The 27,098-nt window shown below is 36.9% G+C and overlaps 1 protein-coding gene across 1 annotated transcript in view; it reads right to left on the bottom strand.

The window, feature by feature from the left end:
* Positions 1–5,510: 5,510 nt before the first annotated feature.
* LOC113225792 (proton-coupled amino acid transporter-like protein pathetic) overlaps positions 5,511–27,098 on the bottom strand; it is a 45,076-nt gene continuing 23,488 nt past the window's right edge. Inside the window, exons 7-9 of the mRNA XM_026458196.1 lie at positions 19,988–20,200; positions 7,083–7,252; positions 5,511–5,752 (exon numbers count right to left, since the gene is read on the bottom strand). Of these exons, the coding sequence (XP_026313981.1) occupies positions 5,511–5,752; positions 7,083–7,252; positions 19,988–20,200 (625 nt within the window). The remainder of the gene's footprint in view (positions 5,753–7,082; positions 7,253–19,987; positions 20,201–27,098) is intronic.

Genomic DNA, 27,098 nt, shown 5'->3' with positions numbered 1-27,098 from the left:
TAAAAACAGCACTACCTATGTGGTCTCATCACCGTGTCAGCATAAGCTGAACCTCTGCCTTTTGTAGCATTTTTTTGTATTTGTTTAAATTAGATATTAAGAAAACGCTGTACGAGACAATAAATTGTATTACTGTTATTATTTCCGCTGTTCTAGACATTCTATTGATTAACAATTTTAGACAAGTGTGATTTTAATACTATTACTACTTCAACGTTACATTAAAATACTAGCGAAAACCGAAATAATAAAATATCGATTTACTATCTAGTAAGTCGATCTTTTATTATTTCGTTTTACTTCATGTTAAATTTTTCAACACGCATGACTTTTGTAATTGATATAATTAAGGACGCGTTTCCATTACATCGTAATGTTTTATTTATGGTTGGATGACTGTCGAGTCTAGTCTGTTCCCACTACATTGTGATAACGATTTATCGATTCCAGGCAGCTGCCTTGTCGTTTGCACGACAGAATCTTGTGAAGCTACGCAATTGTCATGTCAGCGGTTGGAAATTGTTTGCCCGGTTTGATAAAAGTTATTTGTAAACCACGAAATAATATAATTCATGAAGTTCACGAGGCCGTCTTATTTTTCGTTAGGGGAGCGATAAATTCCCCAAATTGGTGACCCCGACGTGATTGTCTCGGCGGCCTCGAACATTTATGTGAAAATTCCGACGATTTTAATTTTACGTTTCTCAAGAAATAAAAGTTTATAAAAATTTCAAAATACAATGTTGAAAGACTTGAAGACGATGAGTAATACAAATTAAAGGCCTCATACTCCTTTCTAACGCACGCTGGAGTTTCCATGGAGAATTAGCTCCGACATTTGGCTGACTGCGACTTGTGAGCAGTTACGTGAGAACGTGAGTTCTACGACGTCTACTCCTGATGCACTCGCCCTCCGCAAGAACGAATCCAAACCCTACTAGATTGTTGAGTGTGTGCGTTATTATTTTTTTTTTTAGATTTTCCTCCTCCCAAAACCGTACCGGGTATGCGCCGTTTTCTGGGCATGTTAATTTTTTATAGACGTTTAATTCCTCAGGCAGCTAAATTTCAGGCTTCCTTAATTGACGCTGCCTTCTCTACCAATGGCAAAGTCGCTAAACCATTTTCATGGACGCCGGAGCTTCTGGAGCATTACGAAGCCTGTGAAGCCAGCCTATCTAGTGCCACGTTCATGGCACCCGATCATGGATGCACTCTTGGGTTATTTACCGATCCATCCAGTGTCCATGTTGGTGCTTGCCTTCAGCAGCAGGTGGACGGTGCCTGGAAACCCCCTGCTTTCTTCAGCAGGAAATTGACTCCTCGGCGAACTCAGTGGCCTGCTTATTATCGGGAATTGCTGGCGGTGTACGAAAGCGTACAACATTTTCGCCACATTCTCGAAGCGCAACACGTGACTATATATACTGACCATAAGCCACTGCTGTAGGCCTTCGTACAACGTCGTAAAAAATTACCTCCACCGCAACTGAACCAACTATCTTTTATTAGCCAATTTTCAACTGACATTCAATATGTTACTTGTGAAGATAACGTCAGTCGCAGACACTTTATCCCGCATCGAGGCGATTTCACTCGAAGACTATTTCGCCGCACTAGCTCAGTTTCAAATGTCTGTCATAGAGTTGGCGAAAACGCAAGAAGGATCGGCTTAGAAATTGGAGCAGGTTTTGATCCCGGGCACCAACATCACTCTAATATGTGATACCTCAACCGGCCACCTTCGACCTTACCTCACTTCGCCGTTCCGTCGAGCTGCTTTCGACCGTTGCCATAACCTCAGCCAGCCTGGTGCACGGCCATCTTTACGCTTGGTAGCAAGTCGCTACGTATGGCCTAGCATCAACAAAGATTGTGGCGAGTGGGCACGTTGCTGCATTCAGTGCCAGAGAAGCAAGGTATCGCGGCATGTTAAATCACCTGTTGGTCGGTTTGATTTACCGACCAGTCGATTCTGTCATCTGCATATCGACATCATCGGCCCACTTCCTTGTTCTAACGGTTTCAATTATTGCTTGACCGCCATAGACTGCCACACACGATGGCCGGAGGCTTGGCTGAAGGCGACGATGACTGCAGAAGAAGTTTCTGACAAATTAGAGGTCATTCGTTTAGAGGTCATTATTACTGAGTTACAGAGTGCCCTACAATTCTTTTCGGACAAGGTACCTAGATAAGGTAGATGACTACGAAATCAAGATGAAAAGTTATGAAAACCAAATAACCGAATACAAAAACACTTGTAAAAATCTTACTTTTAAAAGTAATGTCCTTGAACAAAAAGTTAATAATATAGAACAAACCCAACAAATGCAACCAACTCGAAATCCATGACATACAAGAAGAAGAGGAGAAAAATATTATGTCCATAACTAGTTCTATTTGTAAAAAACTGAATCAGAGGCCTGAACATATACTGAGAGCATATAGGACAAAGCAACAAGCAGAGAGACCCCAAACTACAAAACAACCTCCTACTATTATCACACTATCGGATGGTGGCGAATACGAATGGCTGGTTGCCTCCAAGAATACTAATATTTATGCCTCGGACATGGGCTTTAGTGTTGGCTCATAAATTCAAATTCGTGAGTCACTAACACCGAATAATTCTTTCTTGTTATGGAAAGCTAAGACCACAGGTAAGGAGGGTGGACTTTGTAAGTTTGTATGGTATAGAAAGGGCCTGATTCAGGCTTTATAGCCTTTTTATTTCTCTACTCTTCTGAGTAGAGAAAGAAAAATCTTTTGTTATACCATCCATGGAAGATGTTGATAGATTATTGATCGGTTGAGTTTAAAAGTATGATGATACGAAGTGAGACTGGTAATATATACTAAATATGGATAAGTGCCACAACATGCGCTTTCTGTTTTGGAATATAAGTTTTCTTTCTTTGCCGATTTAAATGGATACCATAAACACAAACATTCAAGAAAATAATGCAGACAACTGGAATGACCTATTAATAGATATATCCCCTATACTGTTCTGCATGTAAATATAAGATCCATGAAATTTCGCACAACTAGAATATATAATAACAACCAGTACGAAGAATATAAATGTTATTGCAATAACAGAAGCTAATATTTCCATCGATTGTGTCAGGATGTTTGAGCTGCATAACTACGAAATGTACCACGAGCTGCGTGACAAAAGGAGAGTTGGAGGAGTGATTGTGTATGTACATAAAAGCCTCAAATTTATCAGAAATTCTACTTCTAGGTACTCAATATTTTGAATGTGTATCAGGTACGATCATTACTAATCAAAACAATAATTATGACGTTTGTGTAGTATACAGACCGCCTTGCTTAAATAAATCACTGTTTGTGGCCGAACTATCTAAACACATATCTTCGTCACCAAAAATAATAACTATATATTATTGGGCGGCATGAACATAGATCTATTGCAATCTAACACAATTGTAACACGATACTTAAATTTTATGTGTGAACAAGGTCTAGAATCAGGTATCAGTCAATATACGCGAATTGATATAAAAAACGAATCTCTAAGACATGCATCGACCATATTTTTATACGTGAAATATGACTATAATAAAATTAATTAAAGTACCGGCACGTTATGATGAGCGTTTTAACGTTTGTCCGCTCATCAAGTTTCGTATTAATTCATAACTACTTTGATGTTGTACATTGTACTGCATGTTTTTTTTTTTAATTTATTAAGCATTGGCTTCAAGGCCATCGCTTAAATGTTCCAATACCAAAAATTGTTTTAATTTAGACTGACTAAATTTTCTATTTCTTATGAATGCAGGGAAATATTGTGAATCTTACCGGGCATAATTGATGAACCTGGTTCATTTTCTGGCAATAAAATCTCGGCTCGACCACACCGAGGTCCCGACGCAAGTGTACATTGTTGTCAATAATGACGTGCAGAAAAATTTATGGATGTATAATTTTACGACACAACTCGGCATTTGTTTTTTGAAATTCGAAATTTAAAAAAATGAATTCTACGATCGTCACTTATTGGATCGCTGGCCACTTCTACCTCCGGCAAACTCGCGTCAAAGCTCAATGCAAAACAAAGCAGTTTCGAATTGACGACATATTAAGTCAATATTTTTATTATCGTTTTATTCTTGTTTTATTAATTTTCTTTTAATCAGCTACCCCTTGCAGTTATAAATCTAAAAACTTATAGATGCGACTCGCATTTGATTATATTTTTTTTGTTAATGAATTGCGATTTGACTTACTACTGTAATCTGTCAAAACGGCCTTCATAGCGTGCCAGTAGGTACTTTAATGTATTTTCTTTTGAGAAATAATTGTTAATTATGTACCTGCTTTATAATATTGTACAGGGCGTACAATGTGCCACAAATCTCAGCTCGATAATTATGTTTTAAAGAGCTTGATATGCACCACAATCAAACCATGATTTATATTTAATTGTATAGGGTGCTAATAACAATTATATATATGATAATTTTACAGTCGACAGTTTGCATCGGAAGGATTAACTGAAGATTTAGACTTTTTTAACGCACACAATCAACATTTTTATGGCTAACACACGCTTGACCAAAAAATTACTATCCAAAATTGTTTTTCACAAAATTTAATTAAAGGTTCATACAGGTTCCCTGTATCTCTAATGGTTTCGGATTTCCTTAGACTGCCCCAGTTAAAAAAAACCGCTGTATACAGGCTGGAAAAAATCAACTGTAGTAGTACCAGAAATGCTTTTTTTTATTTAAGCCTATACTGTTCCACTGCTAAGCAAAGGCCTCCCTCGCCCTAAATGCTTAAGATAACTAATTTTACATATAGGAATGATTCTTTTATTTTTCTTGGTATGAATAACTGCATTCACATAATTTTTGAAAAGCTTGACTGAACCGAGAATCGAACCAGAACTATAAATGCAAAAAATAAACTCTCACTGTTTTATGGTACCTACTACTGCATAAGATCAATAATAAGAATAAAATCAAATAAATGTTGGGTCGTACAATTAAAAACACATTTTATCTGAAAACGAATTTAGAATTCTGTCTAAACATGAAATTCTTTTCCATTTTAATGTAACGTGGCCTGTGATTGTTAAAATGTTTCGGAAGATAAAATTTAAGAGGGTTTTAATCACTAAGGAGTATTGTTAACAGGCAGTGTTTAGAAATTTGTTTTCTTAAATATTTCGACAAACGAATTGGTTCACTTATTGCATTTATCTGATTTCAAATTGATTATAATGGGGTAGATAAGTATATACTCGTGATAATACCTTATTTTTTAGCACTGTGTATTGATATGTCAAAATACTAATAGCTGTAGGTGGATCACGCTCACGTCCATATCAGGCAGATGTAATTGTGTCTAACTTGTATTCAATTAAAAGATATGCCGGTAACTGACAGATATAAGGTAACTGCCATGAGTAGGTACATATGCCAGTTAGTGGACTGCATTAAGTCGGTTTTTAAAAATAAATAAAGGATAACAAATCAACTGTATTTATTCACCATTTTGCTTATACTTAAATAACATCCAGAAAATAGTACTAATAAATAAAACAACACCAACAATCCATTCTTCCATAACACGTAAAAGTAAAGACCCAGGTCTCTTTCCCACTTGTGAACTGTTTCTATAATGACTGGAATGAGAAGGCCTAGGGTCGAGAAGAAGATGGCACCGACCAGGCCTATCAGCAGCTCTAAATCTGGAATCGCCACAGCTAACACCACTATAAAAAGAAAGGTAGATAAGAAAAAGGATAAGAAAAAAGGGACATGTACAAAATTTGAGTTATTCCCATCTGATTACCAAAATTGATTTACCACCAATTGTATATTGTAACTGATCCCCTCTATATTTTGCAACTCCCAACGGATCCGCTCATTGTATTTGTAGAGTAACTATAGTCAAGAGAAAAAGAAGTTTTGAAATCAAAGTTAATTCAGTTATACAGTCATGTAAGTTAGTACAGTTAATGTTGTTCATTTTTAATAAACTAAACAAAATACAGTACAATCCTCAAATACATTTTCTTGTGGACTGTACCACAGTACCTATCAGAAATAAACTTGTAGTACTACGGTATCCGGCGGGGAAAAAAAATATTTATATTTATTCTCTAAATATAAATTTAAAATAAACTGGATTCCCAGGGGATCGGTTTTAGGGGATCAAATGGGAATAAGGTCAAAATTTACATCAACTCTATTTAAAGGTGGAATGTAATTTTTTTTAATTGTAATTTGTTTTTGTACGTTTTTTTTGTATTGTACCGCAAATTGAATTAATTTTAGAAATACAATTTCGGAAAAAAGGATCGGGGAAGTGTATATAAGGTAAATGTTATGGTTTTGTATATTTAACTAATTTATCGGGCTGATAAGTATTATTTCTTCCTAGCGCAAATAGAAGGCTAAGATAACGACCGTGATATTTTGCTTTAAATAGAAAGCGACATACAATACGGCACAATGCTTTAAATACAAAGGTTAAGTTGTTACGAAATACGGCATATGTAGCGAGCAGAAGCTCATAATTAGTCTACTAAAGTGCCGTAAACATTGCGCAGATGGAAATCATATTAGCAATTTAACCAGAAAATGTTAGGCTACAAAGAGGCTTACATGCCTATCTACAATATAATGAATTTTCCCTCTTAACTTTCAATTCATTTTAAACCTAAACAATTTCCGAGTTGCTTTCAACATGTTTTTTTTTTTTCAATATTTAAGTACTCGTACTTACGGTACATAAGGTAAGATCTTTTGTCCATATTATATACACATATTTTGTAGTTTATACTGCATAATTATCCGAGCCCAAGTAAATTTTCCTATATATTTTTTCCAGAGTGATTGATTCAACACTCACTGTTAAGCGGGATCGACCAAAGTAATTTAAGGTTGTATAGACTATTAAGGTGCTTTGCACACAGGCAAGGCGAGCCGAGACGAGGATTGAAATGCGATGCTCTGTTACTCATTGTATACAGGGAATTCGCTAGTTTGAGATCAAAGAATTGGTGTGATTTCCTGGCACATTCTTATTACTTAACTCACCTGTGAATACGACGCTAAGAGTCCTCAAAGCAATTTGAGCAATATTGTAAAACTTCTTTTTGAATCTGCTTTTTATTCGGAGCCATATTATATCCATAGGAGCGTACATTTGAAGGCAATATGTAAAAAATACAGCGACAGCTATCAGGAACTTCGCCGATAGTGCTAGTCTGAAAGCAAATAAAAATAAGTTAGTCCTGAAAGCTCAAAACCCGGTTTTAAAGGTGCTCTTATTCAGTTATATCTTCAAAGACTTGATTACACACTTGTCTATAATTAATGTTTTTTTTTATGTAACTGTGTTCTTTGTTTTTTCTCTTAAAAACTCTTTTTGGCTTGTTAATCACTTTAAATTTAAACAGTTTCATGTTGGCATTGGATTATTCATATTAAAGTATACTATAATTGTATTATTTGTCTGTAAATTTTCCTAAAATGTAAAAATAAATAAATAAAGACCTTGATCAGACTCTGTTCGGCACGGCTGCACTCCATGTGTGAAGTGGTATTCTACTAACTCTGCGTCAAGTGATAATTACCACGCGCGATACTTGTTTTATGTTTATTTATAGGTAGGTATGTATTTAATAGCAGTAGAGCTCCTTTTGAAAGAGTTCATCCAGGATAGTACTGCCATCTTACCCATTTTTGCCGCCAAGAAGTAATGTCAGCATTACTGCATTCCGGTTTTGAAGGGTAAGGTGAAATTGAAATTACAGGCACTTGGGACTTGTCAACTTATGTCTTAGGGTGACGGGCGCAGTGGCAGTGCGCCTCAGATCTTTGATATTTAAAGCTTTGAATGGCACTGCAATTGTTATGGATAAGCGTGTAGCTTGCCATCAGGCGCACGACTTGTTCGTCCCGTCACTTAATGTTATTAAAAAAAAATAATGCTTGTGTTGCAGCTGTTACTTAAGTTTTTTTAAATAAAGACTGAGGAGGGCGAAGTAGGTAGAGAGGGTGGGATGGGGCGCCCGCTCGCTAAAGACAATTAATTGCCTCTTCAAGAACGCTCGCGCGCTAATTAGATGGCGCCTCACGCCATGAGAATTCGCAGTCCGAAATAACGATCACAGACGTAACATCAATTTTAACTTCGACTCTTCGTCAGTGAAAAATTCTTTATCGCCTTACTTATCCACCAGTCATAGATAAGGTGTGAACCCGCACATATTCTTTCTACATTTATGAATTATATAATTATTAGTAGTTTATGTGACTGTTACATAATGAAAGGCACTAAAACACGGGTGTCATAAAAATATCACACGAGTGTTTGAATGCCTAATTATGTACAGTTACATACACGCTTTATCTATACACATATTATAAGCTCTCTATGATGTGTTCAGGAACCGCATGTTACGACTGGCGAAATGGCGGCAAATAAAAACTTTTCTCACGCATGTCACACAATCGTACTTTTTTTTTAATTCATAGACATCCTAGTGTCGGCCCGAACTATCATATCGTTCGATATCAAGTAACGTGTGAAATTTGTCAAAATTTGTCAAAATAAAACTTCATCTCGACTGATATTAGAATTGAGGTCGAATAAAATTGTTTGGTTTTACAGAGATATTCGAAATTTGAATGTAATAATAAAATCGAATTTGATGTTATTATGAAGCAATATACACCTACTAATAACACTTTCACAGAAAAGAAATTTGTTCTAATAAAACAGTTTATGCTGGTCGTAATTTGCGGTTTTTGAACACATCACAGAGGGTTTATGATATGTGTGTAGATAAAATAACAAATGCCATATTAAGTAAAAAGCATTACTTCACAAGTAAAAGACCTAACTCCTATGGACTTTTACGTGTGGAGAAATGTGAACCTTTTAGTTTAGACACGGAGGAGATTACGAGTGTCGAAGAATTGCGCGCAAAAGTCGTCTCTGCTTTCGAACTTGCGAAGTTAAATGTGCTAGTGCTTAGAAAGTTGAAACGAAACTCTTGGCGACGACGTAGGAATCTTTGAATAGCCAGTGGTCGTGAACACTTCTAGCAAGTACATTCACGTAAGTTGGTAAGTAAGGTAGCGAAACCAATCATGGTCTATGTAAGGATTTATTATTGTTTTAGTCTTTTAATTTTGGATGAGTTATATATTCCTCGAGTTCCACATAGGAATGGTTTAATTGTTAAAAAATCTTATAATAACGATTGAAAGTGCTTTAATCATATCAATTAATAAAGAAAACATTGTTATTCGAGAAAAAGTAGATCCTGTTTGAGTATCCTTATATGGACAGTCGAATTTCCAATTATGGACACCCCGTCATGGACGGTTTTCAATCATGGACACCCCGCCATGGACGGTTTCCAATCATGGACACCTAAATATGAACGATCAACTATTTAGCCAAATTAACAAATTCAATCTTAAAAAACGAGATCTTGCTTGGTATTTAAACGAATGGTGTGACGTTTCATATAACCCATTTGTGACTGGTAACAATAGGTGGTCATTCGCTTCAGTGCCATGTCTTAAAAAATCAAATCCAGTAATGGACGAACAGTGACAGACACTGTTTCCATTACTTTGTAGACTTAAAATAATGTAACAAGCTATAAACTAAATTAAAAGTCTGCCTTTATAAAGACGGTAAACACAAGTAAAGCTCTTGAATGATATAATCCGATTATGGACAAAAATGTCCATGATTGGATAAATAGGTAAATGATCTCATTTAATAAACACTTAAAATTTTCCAATAGACGTTATGTTAGTCTTTTACGGTTATGTTTTGTTTAGATCCTTAAAGCAATACCAAAACACGAAATAACCACAGATGTCACCACACTCTTAAATACCACATTCAAATATGATTATAAAAAATGTACGTGAGGCGCGGTCCTTATATGAAATCCGTTTTATTTTCAATTTGTTACCACCGTCTTATTTCGCACCGTGATAATGGCGAATAAAGATGGCCGCCAGCTGTCAAAATTACTGATGTCTTCCATTTTGATCAAAAATGATAAAAAAATTTGAAAGTGAAACGACATAATTAGCTTTTTACCCTTACCCCTACCCTTCAAAACCCGAACGCGGTAATGCTGACATGCTTGGCGGCAGAAATCAGTTAACTCTCCTAATTATTGTATATAATTAGTAAATTAAAGCACTATATTCAATAATTCGTATACATAATAATACAAAATAGGTAAATAAGCGATGGAGAAAGTTTACGTGCCGATGAAAGGCGGGCGGCAGAGTGCTCGAGGTCGCTGCGCCCACGCGGTGCATACGATTTACACATAATTTTGCAAAAGGCCAGAATATTGGCTAGAATACATTTTTTTCATGTTTTTAGACGATTTAGCATTATTTCTATTATAAATTTAAAAAAATCGCGAAGGATACAAATCAACACATTGTACAAGGATAACACTGTACAAATAAATATCTTTTGAAGCTTTAGATGTGAATTCATAATAGAGCTGTATTATGCTACAATCAGCGCTTGTTTTACGTTGCACTAATTGGAGTGCTCATGCTCCATATTGTCTTTATGTGAGTAAATAATGTCTGTTGGCACATTCGAAGCCATTTTGTTTATTTGCCATTCTGAACTTCGATGCAGGTAAGTATACAAAGTATCAAAATTAATTAATTCTATATTCAGTGTAATGGCTGAAAGTGCTAATGGACCTTTAGTCACCGGTTAGTTATAGTTTAAGAGTCAAGGGAGCAAATTTTGAAGCGTTATTATAAAATCAAACTGGCTTCTCCTGACGGTGGTAATAAAAGAGATATATTTCCGTGGGGGAAAATTTTGCAAAGTGCTATAAATCTGCGTTTCGTGTTTTCAAAGTCAAAGTCAAGTAATAATTTATTCCATGGGTATAATTTTTACACCTGAAAACGTCATTCGTCACTCCCTGAGAAGAACGAACAAGAAACTCTAGGAATTGCTCTTTTCAAATAAACTTAAATGCTATGGAATACACTTTGAATCATAAATGTGTGGAATCTAGACTCATGTTGTCTTTGCATACATCTTTATGTACCTAACTCAGGTACTCTTCAATTTTGTAGTATGAGTTTGGCAATTAAAATACTTTTAATTCAAGGTTAAATTTAGAAAATCTTAACATATGTTCCGGAATCTTATTGTAAAAACGTATACAGTTCCCCATAAAATAATCTTTTACCTTAGTTAAACCAAATTTGGTTATATTATGGATATCTCTTTCTTAATGAAATTATGTGTCTTTTTATGGGTATACAAAATATTTGAGTAAATGTACTGTGATGCCAGTAATGATAGCAGTCTTCTTAAACTTTTTTCTGAGAGAAACCCGAGAACCTAAACGGTACACAGGACGAATCGGTCGTTTTTAACTGGCTTCAAAAAAGGAGGAGGTTTTCAATCCGTCTGTATGTTTTTTTTAAGTATTTGGATGCTTCTTTTTATGTTAGAAAGAGGGTACCTCAATTGTAGCCTCATTTAAATTTGAAGCAAATAGTCCACCTTTAAGGGTGGCAAACTAGGGGATGAATTCATTTCCGCACACTTTCTGGTAACCGATTTCAATAAAACTTGGCAAATAGATGTAATTTCACGAACTTTTGAAGTCGGTTTTTTTAGTACTGTTACCGATTGCAACACAAATATGGTTTGTATATCTGCCGCTTTACTCCACATGAGAATCCTCCTCCTCCATCCATCCTCCATAAAGTAAAGTAGTCAAGCAGTAGCAACATTGGTAAGCTAAAGTAACAGCTTAAAGTAGCAGTAGAGCTCCACGTGAAAGAGTTCGTTCAGGGAAGTACTGACACTTTACCTACTTCTGCCGCCAAGCGGTGATGCATTATTACTGCGTTCCGTTTTGAACCAGGTGCTTGTGAAATTACAGGCATATGGATCTTGTCGATTTATGTCTCGCGGTGGCGGGCACAATGGCAGTGCCATTCAGATCTTTGCGATTTAAAACACCGAGTGGCCCTGCAACTGCTACGGACAGGCGTGTCGCTTACCACCAGGCGCACTACTTGTTTGTCCCGTCACTTGGTGTCATAAAAAAAGTGTTACTTCTATATGCAGCACACAGTTTTTCGTTATATCCGACTTGGTGTTGTGTTCTTTTAAGATTTGAGTAGCAAGTGAAAAAAATACTGTAACAAGTGGAGGTCCGTAGATATTATACCCACCTAACTACACTAGAAGGCAGACATGTTTAGTGAAAAGTAAATTTGGTAACAAATTTTAGTCGGAGTTAATAAAAAACTTTCTTCATATGATTAAGACCCTTTATCACTATATTGTATCAGTTTGTCTGTATCATTTATTTGTCTAGCTACATTTGTCTGTAACTAAACATCATCATTAACTCTGTTGAATAAGATACGTCTTACCAAATTTTTTGTTCAGCTCAGCCCTTGATTACTTTTGTTTTGTTCTGTTTTGTTTACCTTTACAAGTTTGCGAATATTGTTCATAGAAATCGCATATCACGACGTCGGAGGACGTAAAAAACATTTTCTGAATATTACTTTCCGATGTTACGTTTTTTAAAGAGCGTCTCACGATGCTTTGCGTCGGCGGCGTTGCGACATCTGAGCGCTGACGCTGCGTTGTGCTAGATATAAATTATAGAACGACAATCTCAGGTTGCGTAGAAACGGCGCGCGGCAACGGAACGCATGCGTATTGGACAAGGGGCCAGGAGACGAAGCGGGGAGGCGAGCTGCCGCGCGTAAGTAATCAGTGTTACGTTCCGACAATGCAATGATGCGGTGTCGCATCCCTCGTGTGCCACGTGGTGCGTTGAAATCATAGCGTTGCGACAACGCAACCCTCTTGTGCCATTGCTCTTACGACACTGGCTAGGCGCAAGCATTTACTTTAAAGCTCCGAGTCAGGCTACTTTTATGTTACATCTGGCCTATCGTCATATACGGCTGCGAAACGTGAACCTTAGGAGAAAACACTACAAGACGCCTGCAGGCATTTGAGACTTTCCCCCCGAATGGGTTGTGGCGGGGGTCTCTAGCAGTCGTGGTCGATTTCATCCCACGGTGAAATCGTCTCCCTTCTCGGGGAGGGGCTGCGCTGGGCACGGCCAGCTGCTGGTGGAGGTGCGGACGAGCGATAGCGTACCCGAGCTCTACCTGCAGCGGAGAGGAGGAATAGCCCGGGGATTTGGTGCGATCGGGCTGCTCCCCTTCATGGTTCAGCCCAGTCCCACATAACCACGGCTCTGCCCCCGCAGGGCCGGGGTATATGTAAACAGATTCTCTCGGGTAATAAAAAAAGGCATTTGAGACGTGGTGGCCTTCGCATGTTGCGCATTGGTTGGGCATAGAGGGTCACGAACGAAACCATGATTCAGCGTGTTCGTACGTCCCTCAAAATGATACCAGCTGCCAAAAGGCGCAAAATAGAGTATATTGGTCACGTGATCAGGAACGATAGATACACGCTGCTATAGCTGATAATGATGGGCAAAGTGCAGGGAAAGACGCGCTGGGTGATAGAGGAAATCGTGGCTGCGGAACATCTGGGACTCTATCTACCCTGATGGTAAGCTAGACGCCTATCCGTAGCAGTTGCAGTGACACTCAGAGCTATTGCGATTTAAAGGGGCATTGCCACTGCGCTCGTCACCCTGAGACACAAGTTGATAAGTCCCATGTGCCTATAATTTCACCAACAACCTTACCCTTCAAAACCAGAACAGTTATGCTGACATGCTGCTTGGTAGCAGAAATAGGTAATAGTTGGTAGTATTACCCTGGATGAACTCTCTCACAAGGAGCTCTACTGCTACTTATTTTATTATTATTAATAAGTTCATTAAATTAACTATAACGAGCTTTTTCCGGCATGATTTACAATATACTATGAAAGCAAAAGCTTTTAAAAGGAAACATCAAAAGCGAATGAATGGGGTAAAATTAAAATGATCTTTAACTGCCCAAAACGGTAGCAATAAACTTGTAAGCAAAATCATTATTTTTACAAGCGGTATTATTTCTGTTGGCTAATTTTAAGTTTGCGTTTAAATTGTGGTAGTTAAGATAACGATTATATTAAACGAGGAGAACAGCATAACGAGAAATTTTGATATTAGCGTCTACCTACATTTTTTATTTTTAGGAGAATGTTTAAATAGGACAAGTTGAAGTTGGATTGGGCTAGTCACGTCTGCTGCATGCCGAGCGTAAGAGGCCAGGACAACCACGGTGTGGAAGCCCCACATATCATAAAGAAGACGTGGTAGAACCCATCGGCGATGGCGCGATGACTTGGACTTATTTTTAAAGGACTGGCCAGACAATGCCCTAGATCGAGAGGGGTGCAGTGCGATAAAACGAGCTTATAAAAAAAAGGAGGATGTCTTGAAAGTTCGTAGAAGTTTTATTGAAATCGATTACCGGTACTGAGGTACTCTTTTCCCAACAAACAAAGTAATCGCGTAATCAGCACACAAAACAATGACAGTCGAAGTGAGAACTTCCTTTCATTTTTCATAAAGCGTCATTTTAATTTATTTCAATTCGTCACATAGGCGCTTCCCGTTCAGATCATAAACTAGCCCATGTAAAACGATTAAGTGAAATAATCTTTATTTCATAGGTAAGTAAATTCTATCTCTATTTCAAACGAGTGTAATTTACGGCTGCGAGGTGTACAACAAACTTCCACGTGTATTTAAGAATTGCAATAATTGTGCAGAATTTACGAAATTATTATTTAATTACCTGAACGATAAAACATTCTACAATATTGAAGATTTCTTATAAAATTTGCATAATAATATAAAACTTACCTATTTCTGCCACCGAGCAGTAATGTGACCATTACTGCTTTCTGGTTTTGCAGGGTAAAGGTGAAATTATAGGCACATCGGACTTGTCAACTCGTATCTCAGGGTGATGGGCGCAGTGGCAGTGCCCCTCAGATCTTTGCGATATAAAGCTCTGACTGCAACTGTTATGAATAGGCGTATAGCTTACCATCAGGCGCACGACCTATTCGTCCCGTCACCTGATAATATAAAAAAAAGCTGCAGAACCTTAAACACCACCTGGATTCATCACAACTCAAGAGCAACTACCACCAGGTTGCGCTCTGCGGTGATCCGTGTGGAAGTCCTTAAATCGTCTTCGCACGCAGGTAGGGCGCTGCAGAGACATGATGTGTAAATGGGATTTCAGTTATACTAGTCTAACCCAATGTGACTGCGAGGCCCCAACACTGTCCATGCAGCGCTTACTGTTGTGCCCCTTGTGTCCTAATACCTGTACGAGGGAAGATCTCTACGCGCCCACGGACACCGCAGTCGAGGCAGCAACGTACTATTCAGGGTCAATATAGCCCTAAAATAAAAGAAGTATCGACACGATAAAAAGAAGAAGGCTATTTTTAGACGACGATCAGATATTCATCAAGAATGTGTTACGTCACGAGTACGTTAGGAATGCCATTAAAACAAAAACTTTTTTTTTATGGTATTAAGTGACGGGATGAACAATTCCTGCGCCTGATGGTAAGCGACACTTCATGTCATGAGCTTATGCTCTAAGACTGAAAAATTGGAGAGTAAAATATCGTATTGTAATAATTTTCTATAGAATCAAATTGTGCACTAGGTGGACCTAGTAACGTACATGTTGGGAACGCGACGCCACTAAACTTGTTGTTTCAATATGTTACTCCTGATTTGGTGTTTAATGAATTGAAGATTTCTATCCGGATTATACCGGTTGCTAATAGATTGACTGCATGTTGCCAGTTGAAGTCGTAATCAACTTCATGCAGTAGAAACCGACTTCATGCAGCCGAGATCGAATGAATGCAATTAATGCGTGAAGTCGTTATCAATTTCACGCAATCGAGGTATCGGCTGCATGAAGTTGATTACGACTTCACGAATTAACTGCAAACATGCAGTCATTCTGTCGGTAGGCTTAAAATACGGTTAAATTTCCTTTATTGCTATTGAATTGCATTTCGTTGGAATAAATTCATCAAATTTATTTTTAACTTACAATGGGTAACATTTCTGAGTTAAATTATCCTGAACAAAACGATAACGGTTTAGGTTCCGGTTCCTGAATTTACACGAATTTAGCTCGCTTCGGAACGATATAATACCGGTTTTGTTGATTTTTCTTTTTGCTTTTGGTATTTAACAATAAACATACTTTATTTTTTAATAAAACAATTGCTTAAATATACGTCGAAGAAAAAGTGAAAGTCTCAGCAAATTGCTACTGTTCAGGCTTCACCTGGCAAGAATTCGCCGCTGGATATTCCGTAGCACGCAGAGATGGGTTACTTTCCGATTATCCAAAACATAATTCTAAATGTGAATATAAGTCTGTCTGTCTGTCTGTTCACGCCTAAACCGCTAAACCAAATTTGATGAATTTTGGTGTACAGATAGATGGGACTCGGGGCGCGTTTCCATTATGTCGTAATGTTTTATTTATCGTTGGACGCTTTTAGCCTGTTTCGTATCACGACTGCCTGTCGTGACCGTATCGTGGACTTTTTTATCCTTGAACGACTGTTACTTAATGGGAACGTACCCTTAAGACAAGGATAAAGGCTATTTTTATCACAAAAATAAATATTAAAGGGGGTCAACCCATTTCACGAAAGTTGAAACCTACGACGAAGCTAAAATCTACAAAAAACATTTTTCAAGCAAGTAGTACAGTTTTTATTTTATTTTTTAATACAGTGCTTATTCTACGCAAACAAAGTCGCAGGCACCAACTATTACTTTATAAATAAGAGGTACCTTACCCAATATATAGAAATAACAATTAATAAACATTTAAACCTCAGATGACAATTATGCCGTACATATTAATATACCAACGACCGAACATACTACACTTAGCAGTAAACAGTATTAGTCGGTTATGGCTGTTGGAAACATGACAAATAGTGACCTCGTTAAAGTCGAGATTTTGCCTGAACATCAGTGACTTCGTTCACCACCATGACAGGGATCCGTAATTCGCTCAAAGTTACGGGATAAGTGCCTACCGTTGAGTGCACCGACGTCGGCGCAAGCGCTCAGAGAGTGTCGCGCGCACTACTGAATGGTCGTACGGTACGTTTCGTAAAAAAACCGCTGCAATGTTGAAATTGCGTCATTATTGTCAGTGAATGGGAGTAGAAGTAGGAATAATGACAATAAATAATAATTTTTTTCATTATTGAAAGCATTGACTTACAATTATATGGACGTCGGGTCCGCGCTAAAAAGTGTCCGACCTTACAGGGCGTTAAAATCGTATACAGAGCGTCATTCACGCTTTAGTCTTCGTTTGTTCGATTGACAGCGAAGCAAGCAAAATTAGGCAGTACTGCGATGACATTACAATTTAAATTCAACGTTTTAGCTTTTTCATATTCCTTTACTTGTCACTACGTTTAAATAGGTTGACTTGGGACATTTTTTTCGTGGTTTTTGTATTAGACCCGTCGTCCATTTAATTGTAAGTCAATGATTGAAAGGCAAAGATTTATTCTATTACATAAATTATTCTATAGATAATGATTATTTTATTATATATTAAAATCATTAGCGAAAGGTACCTAGTGGGACTAAACTTTCATAAATGTACATAACTTAAAAGTTATAGGTACATTCTCCCAACATAAAAATAAAAAACATAAATAATGCTAATTTCAAATTAAATCAAAGCAGCATGGAGTACTGTTCGCACCTTTGGGACGGCTCTGCCAAGTACTTGCTCGATGCCCTAGATGGACTGCAGCGCTACGCCTTCCGTGTTGTCAACGATCCTCATGTAACTGAGCATGCGGAGTCGTTACAGCTTCGCAGAGATATAGCGTCTCTTAGCGTATTCTATCGCCTGTACCACGGTGAGTGCTCTGAAGAGTTATTCAACCTTATCCCTTCCTCTCCTTTCCATCAGCGGACCACCCGTGCCGGACTGCGTTGCCACAGTTGGACGGTCAGTTCAATACCGTCCCGCACTAAAAAGTTTGGCAATTCGTTCTTATGCCGAACCATCAAATTGTGGAACCAACTCCCGGCGCATGTATTCCCTCCCCTCTATAACATCGGGTCCTTCAAACGTAGTGTGAAGAAGCATTTGGCCAGACCGGCAAAATGATAGTGACGGAGTGAAGATATTTGTGTTTTCCATCCGTTACTCTCATCTCTGGACTGTATTCGCACTTTCCATCAGGCGCGGTGCAGTCATTTTGCCGAGTCACAATAAAAAAAAAATAAATAAAAAAAATTACTCTATTATATGTACATTATAATAATTACCTATTACTAAATAAATAATCATAATTTCAAAGTCTCACAAGTCTTTCATTTACATTACAACCTTAGCGCATTCAAATTCCGCACGACTGCACACGACGGGCAACGTATTTCACCTCTCTGAGCGCCTGCTTAGGTTCCTTTTTCCTCTTGGTGAACGTCTTACGTCATTAGTCAGATTTAGAGGCTATTATAACGTTTGCGTTTTGAATTTTGTGTGAGAGTTATCTATACGTTACGTAGTAACTGTTAAGTAATCTGTGACCATGGCGTCGCGACGGCAAAGCGTAAGGCAGAATTATGTTCGTGACGGCCATGGCGGACGAGACGCGAATTTAACGTAGTCGTAAATCTATGAACGATAAATTATCAGTCCATATAGGAAATGAAATACTCTGGAACTAGATCGCGTATATTTGTTTTTTCAAGCAAACTAACGCTTCGAGCCCTTTACCGGTCCCATGGTTGTCTGAATTGGTAAAGTCCATTAATCAGCTATGGGTAATATTAATACAAACTACCAACCCTATTCCTCACTATACGGCGAACGGCTAAGGGCGGTTACACACGGTGACTTTTAGCAGCGATGCAAACGCGATGGAAGCGCGCGACTGCATCGATACAGATGCGCGATTGCATAGCTCGCTATACTTGGGATTTGATGCAATTGCGCGTTTGTATCGATACAGTCGCCTTTAAATCGCCGTTTGTAACCGTTCTAAGGAGTGAAATTTCTGTAAACTTATGTCCCGAACAACAAGCATATTATAGCAACTTGGTCGTTGTCTATAGCGTGCATACTTATATTGGTATTCTTTAGGTTTGCATCGTCGATCTTATTGTCATTTTCCATCAGGTGAATAGGAGGTTAAATGCGCCCTAATTATTTTACAAGAAAAGTTTTTCATGGGATTACTTTATTTTTAATTTACTAGAGAACATTCCAATTTACGCTACATACTTTTCACAATAGATATGAATTTACAAAAAAAAAAAAATATTTTCATCATTGTAACAATCAAGAACTCGGTTTGTTAGTTCATGTTCTAAATTAAAAGATGTATTTAAACCGGTTACAAAATCTGTCTTATGTAATAAACATCGATTTCATTATTATTTTTATTTGTTATGATTGAAGGGTGTTAAGTACTATTTGAGAGTCCAATGACGACACACACCAAGAAATATATTGGTTTGTTTTGAGATTCACTTAAATCGCCGAAAAAGTGTTATAGAAAACGTATTAAATATAATTGAAGAAAAATTAAAATAAAAAAAAAAACAAAAAAGAAACACTGGCAGTATACTGCCAGAGTTATAATTATTAAATAGCATAAAGCCATAGCTTAGACGCCTAAGCCTCTCCCGAAGAACGACCAATTTTACTAGTACTCAAATGAAGCATTCTTGTCAATCTTTTTTATTAAATGGTGATTTTAGAAAACAAAAGTAGCAACCTCTTGTAGTTACAGTTTTCACACAAATAAATTTAGTTTAAATTTTATATTACGTTTTAAATTCTCTTAATTATTTGTTTCCTGTTGAAGCTGATAACTTTATAGCTAATGCTCAATAATTAAACTATAATAATGATAAATGATTTTTTTTGTGGTAAACAATACTCACGGTTCATCTCCTGGCAAGTTCAAAGTGATGCTTCCAAGGACGCTTTCACCATATTTCAAATATCCAAATAGCCCAACGGCTCCATACAACAGGACCACCAAGATCATAGTTGTGCTTAGCACACCGGGGCAGCCAAGGAAGTGTTCCGGGTTCGACATCTCGTTCTCAACGGGCATCACTACGTTAATACCTTCCATTGCGAAGATTGCTGTGCTGAATAAAATAGACAAACAAATTAGTTTAAACAATTTTAAAGAGATGTCGCTACGATGCTCCAAATACAAAAGGCGGAATAAACAAATATGACAATTGTGAAATTTTGAGAATACGAGGTATACATTACCTTTGTAAGAAATACAAGAAATACAGAAACAGATATCGAGCTGTTCATCGTACTTCATCTACTGGTGGAAAAGAAACATTGGCACAATTTGCACGTTTTCAGCAAATACACCGTGAATACTGAATTTAGTCATGATTGTTAAAACATGTAAAGCTGATAAACAAAGTTTAGCGTATTTGAAAATTCTTATAACAGTTTATCTAGTCTTCCTAGAATAGGTCCTTTGGCTAAAGTGGTGCAAGGACTATCTCCAAAATCGTTCATAATATACCAAAATTGGCGAATCTCTCAGTGATCAGGTGACTGTTACTGACGGACAGCGCAAGGTTCTGTACTAGGACCATTGCACTATTTGACCTATGTCAATAGCCTTTTTTATTTTTGACCTATGTCAATAGCCTTTTTTTTTTGACCTATGTCAATAGCCTGCCAAATCTTATTTCAAAGTGCGAAATATTCCAATTTGCCGACGACACCCGTCTTTTAAGAGCAGATACTGATATCAAATCCGCACTTGACCGACTAAAAATGACTTCAATCTACTCAATAGATTAAATCATTAGAGAGGGATCTGAAGTTAATTGCTCACACACATTGTTGTACGCACTCAGACAGACAAACAGCATGTAACTGCCCTCCTTTAGAAGTAGTCGATAAGCAAATATATCTCGGGCTACTAATTGATGATAAGATGGAATGGATTCCCCATATCCAAGTTTTATGTGATAGGCTACGCGCAATTTTGGCAAAATTTTCAATACTCAAAAATAAAATCCGTTTCAAACAAGACTAAGTATAAACACTTGGAGAATGTATTATAGGATACGGCATAAGCAGCTACTGACGAACATATAAGTCTCATCTTGACCATATATACGAATTACAAGTAAGAATCCTGAAAAAAATCGTACCACCAAAAATAAAAGAAAAATATAAGGAAAATTACACCGGACTATTTGCGTTTTTTAGAATAGTACCGATACATGAAAAAGTAAAGTATACCCTCTTAGTAGAACAATTCTTTAACACAGATTTATAGACACAAAAAATTAAGAAAAACCCAATGTAGTAATAATAATAATATATACATATAATAACAACGCACACACTCAACATAGCCCCGCACTAGGGAATCCCTGTATCGCGGGTGCTATGGACACACACATAGACAACCACAAATTACACCCAAACTCACGAGAGAAATAAATGTAGGCCATACAAATATTTCTCCCGGCCCGGGAATCGAACCTAGGACCTCTGCGTGGCAGTCCGGCATGGTACCCGTTCGGCCACAGAGGCAGTCTCAATCAGAAGTAATACACAACTGAGGCTCGCCTTACCCAATTAATTGTCAAAATCAATACGGTTATAACCAACTTATCTACAAGATATCCTCCCTCAAACAAGAACTGAATCGCCAAAATATTAAAAACAAACTAAAAGAACATTTCCCTGAAAAAATGAACTAAAAGTAATTTGAAATTATTTTTGAGATAATTATATGTAGGTATGCAAATATAATATCTGTATTAATTATATTATAAATTAATATATTATGTATTAATTTAATGTTATAAATTAAGCTTTCTTTTTACAAACTTGTTTAAAATGCTGACATAATATAAACAAAATATTTAAACTAACCTAGTAGAAAAAGAACATCCTATTTAACCTATTAACCAGTTTCATTCACACACAAACAAATAATAAAATTGTCCTATCATTCGACGGCGCGCCATCCTCAACACATCCCACAGTCTATTAACACGACCAAGCCAGTTACACACACACACACAAACTTATACAAGCGCAGCCAGAATAACGCCGACGAATTTAGCAATGTACGGGAAAACGACTTTATTTTACATTGCATTAAAACATGTTTTGTATGATTTTTTTATGTGTAAATAAAAAATAAAAAATTATAATAATAACATTTGACTCAAAATAAAGTATGTTACTCGTAGCGCACCTGATTATGTATAGGTCTTCCTTATAAGATACTCCGTAAGAGTATAGCAAAGAAGGGTAGAGGGTACTTATTCTATAAATAAAAACAAACCTCTAAAACAATTAAACAATCGTAGAAAACTTAAATTATGATGTTAACTAATAACACTTACTACTATAGTTTGTGCCAAATAGCATGGCAATGTCGATCAATCATCCCTCCCTACCACTATATACGTCGCTTGTGAAAACGATACTCTCCAATGTTCCTAGTAACGTGCAAAAATATTATCGTTGACGTTTCGTGGTAGAGGTCACATTGACGTATAATAGACCTCGGGGATTGTAAACATTTAAATAGTTTGATAGTAAGGAAACATATTGATTAAATATTTTGCCTTAATTTTTTTAACGTAATAACAATTTAATTTTCTCAAACATGCTTGGAAATGTTTGCATTACTTTCCAAAAATGAACACGTAAAATTTGGCACATCATTTATGGACCGTGCGACTTCTTCGCGACCAAGGCCTGCAAAGTAAGTATGAAAATCCATTACCGTCCACTTCTCTTGCTCCTGTTTTGTCGATGTTGTGGTCAATACGACGACGACATTTACTCGATTTACCAGTACCTAGATGGTCCTGCCACTGACTGATTTCATGTCTTATCTTCGTTTAACAACAAATAAGGATACAGTGAATAAAATATCGACGGACAAAACAAAATAACAAATTAATAAAACAAATCAACACCCAAAGTAACAAAACAAAATACCAAAATTAAAACGTGAATAATGAATGAATGAATGAAATATTCTTTATTGCACATAAAATTACAATTAAAATACAATACAATAGCTTAAGTATAATAGTAGTAGTAAGTTAATGTGCAACAGGTGACCTTATTGCTATGTAACAATTTCTTCCAGGCAACCTTAGGATAGACTTCCGGATATGCAAAAAGGGGTGCAACCAAAGAATATCATCATACGTGCACTACATAATAAGTAATAATAAAAGTATATACATATCCGTAGATAGATATACATAACATACAAATAATAATAATATTAATGTATACATAACAATAAATACACAACAATAATAAATGCTTATATACTTTTTAAGGAAAAAGTAAAATGATGTATAAATGTAGGAAATAAATGAAAGGATAGTAGAGGACTGACGAAATTTAAGAGTTGAGGAAGTGATTCTTGACACGTCGTTTGAAGGAATCGAGAGAAGGGGATCGTCGAATCGATTCAGGGAGAGAATTCCACAATCTGATCGCTGAAATGGTAAAAGAGTTGGAATAAAAGTTAGAGGTATGAGAGGACAAGTTTAGTATGAGAGTATCAGAGGAGCGAAGGGGACGGCAGAGTGTAGAAGAGTGGAAAGTAACGCATATCATCCTCTAATATCTTTAAGATAAGAAGGCGTAAAGAGATAGAATAGAATTGAATAGAGAAGTGAAAGGATATGAAGATCTCTACGCCGATGGACGGGCAGCGATTTAAGTTGTGCGCGAAATTGGGAGACATGGTCAAATTTACGATGAACATAACACACATGTTTTGGAGCCGTTCCAATTTATAGAGCAGAGTCACTGACAAATCCGGGTAGCAAACATCTGCATAGTCCAGTATCGGGTGGAGAATGCTCTGGGCCAGAGTAATTTTAGTTTTAGTCGGCAAAAAGTTTTTAAGCCCTCTCAGATTCAAATGCGCAACAAACACCTTCCTGCTAACCTCAGCACGTGCGGCTTCCAAGTCAGACATTTATCAAAAATTACCCCCAAATTCCTGACTGTATCCAAATAAGGAATACAGACACCATCGAAAACCACCGGGGGTAAGGAATCTAGATTTAAACGAGAATTGAACCAACTGCTACCTATAATAATCGATTGCGTTTTGGATGGGTTAACTTTAAAGCCAACGGACTGACTCCATTGATGAATGGATTCAAGGTCTACATTGGTAGTATTAATAGCACGTGGTAAGTCTTGAATAGATGACTGGGTGTAAAGCTGGAGGTCATCAGCATAAAGATGATAAGAAGAAGTGAGGGATTGTGTGATAGAGTTAATAACAAAGAAAATAAGAGAGGAGAAAGGACGCCACCCTGTGGAACTCCGGCGGGAATATCGCACCACGTAGAGAAAGATTTCTCATTACGAACACACTGCCGACGTCCACAGAGGTAGCTTCGAAACCAATCAATGACTGCTGAAGATATGTTAAGAGTACGCAATACTTCCAATAATAGGTCAAAGTCAACACCATTGAAGGCATTACTGAAGTCAAAAAGTGTCAGCACAGCCAATTGTTGATTTTCCGTACCCAAACAGATGCCATCAGTGATTTTCGTGAGTGCAGTAGTCGTACTATGACCAATGCGGAAACCAGACTGGAGAGGATCGAAAAGGTTGTTCACACAACCAACAAGAACAAGCTTTTCTAGGACTTTCGACAGGAAGGGAATATTTCCGAAACTCGACCGAATGCAAGCGTAGTCACACACGGAATATAGTTTAATAGATGTAAATGGAAATGGCCGATAGTTTATGTGCACGTGGCGGAAAAGCGGGTAAAACAAACAGGTATAACTTTGCATTTTAGACGCCTGTGATATATTTTATGCATATCAAAATAAAATTGATGCATTTTATGCTTTTGAAATTATAAAGGTAAAGAAACTGTATTTATATATAGGGCGCACTATAATGTTCCGGAACTCGCCACTTACATAAACAATATTTAAAAATTAATTGCAACATTTGAAAATGGAACTCTTTGGCTGTAGAATACAGTTTGTTTCATCTGACTGTCACTTGTTTTCACGTCGTGGCATCACGCGTGAAAATTTTCGTAGTATGATTTTCTACAAATTTAAGTGTTCGTTAACAATTCAGCGGAGCTTCGCTCGGCTTCAGACTGCTTTTGGCGATGAAGCACCATGCAAGACGACTATTTATAGCCTGTTTGTAGAATTCAAACGCGGTCGTGTGAATCACAGTAATGAATTTCGTGATGGTCGCCCATAAACTGCTGTGAACTACAAAAACATCGATACTGTGCGCCGTATGATCAAAACAGACAGGCATGTGACATAGGTACCATGAGATTCGGGCATCTTTAGACATAGGTATGTGTCAAATACAATCAATACTACACAAATATTTGGGTGTGAAAAAGCTGTGCTCTCGGTGGATCCCACATAATTTGACTGAGGCTCAAAAAACGGATCGTGTCACTTGGTCCAATGCCATGCTTACCAGATTCAACGAAGGGGCGTCAAATTTGGTGTGGGACATAGTAACAGGTAACGAAATATAGATTTATAATTACGATCACAAAACAAAGCAGCAATCGAGCGTATAGGTCTTTCGAGATGTGCAGAAACCAACCAACGTGGAGCGCGTGCAAAATGCCTCTAAGCGGATGATTGCTTCTTTTTTTAATAAAACTGGACACGTGGCTGCTGTTGCTTTGGAAAAACGTTGTACCGTGAATAGTGATTGGTACACGATCATTTATTTGCCGGAAGTTATTGACAAACTCCGTAAAAGTAACCGTAAACGCCGTATCATCTTGCACCACGATAATGCCAGTTCTTACACGGCCAGACAGACAAATGAATTTTTGAAGGTGAACAACGTTGACCTTATGAGCCAACCCGCGTACAGTCCCGACCACCTTGCATCTTGTGACTTTTATTTATTTCCAAAAATTAAGAACCAGTTACGCGGTCAACGATTTTCATCGCCTGAAGAGGCTGTCGAAGAGTATGAAAAATATGTTTCAGAGATTGTCACGGAGAAGTGGCATAAATGTTTTCAAAATTGGTTCATTCGTATGAAAAAGTGCATTAACGCTAACGGAGAATATTTTGAGAAACAATAAATTAATTTCTGACCATTTATAGTATTTTTTTCTTATTCATTCTGGTAACTTATAGTGCGCCTCACGTAGTAATTATGAACTGAGTTTTAAATATCGGCCCCACCTAGTAAACATGTAAACACTTTTACGTTTTTTTTTTGTATTTTTGGGTTTTTCCTCTCAAAATACATCTTATAATTGTTTTTCCATATTTATTTTTCAATTAATTTTATAACTAATCGGTATTTCAATGTTTATACGTAAAAATAAAATTAACAATCTCGCACGAATATTGCAAGTATGTATTTGGCACACTTTTTACTTTTGCATGTTTAAAACAACTTAACTTTGTATTATTATTCTTGGGAATCTTTAAAAAAACAATTAATTTAAATTTTTTCGCCTAATTTTAGAAATTGACTATGGTACGTAATTTTTTGTATGATTTTGTTACTGAACATTTTTAAATCCTTCTTCGCGAAAAGAAAGAAAGATTACCAAACTATAGAATGAATACCCAAAAACTGCATTATTTGATTAACTTAAATATTTTATTCAATTTAATTTTTTAGTATGAAAAACAAATTTATCTTTGGAACCGCAAGAAAACCGTAATATCCTCTAATTATTTATGATTTTTCGACGTATTTTGTATAACGGTAATTTCTGCTTAATTTTTTCAAATGTCCAATTGTTTTTAGTTTTTAATCGCTCCTGTAAACGTTTTTCTTTATCACGTTTATTCGGTGGGGTCGTCGAAGTCTATAAATGAACCAGTTTGTTCAATATTTGCGAGAATTCTCAAACATCGCTTTTGCGGGATGAATAATTCTGAAATTCCAGAACTATTTCCCTACAGTATAACCCGTATTTTAATCCTGAATATACACCGACCTCTATGCCAAGTCAAATAGCGTTTTCGATGTGATTGA

This window comes from Hyposmocoma kahamanoa, unplaced genomic scaffold, assembly GCF_003589595.1.
Source record: "Hyposmocoma kahamanoa isolate Upper Pololo Valley unplaced genomic scaffold, ASM358959v1 174576, whole genome shotgun sequence".
Taxonomy (NCBI): Eukaryota; Metazoa; Arthropoda; class Insecta; order Lepidoptera; family Cosmopterigidae; genus Hyposmocoma; species Hyposmocoma kahamanoa.
This window is presented reverse-complemented; position numbering and strand designations above follow the sequence as displayed.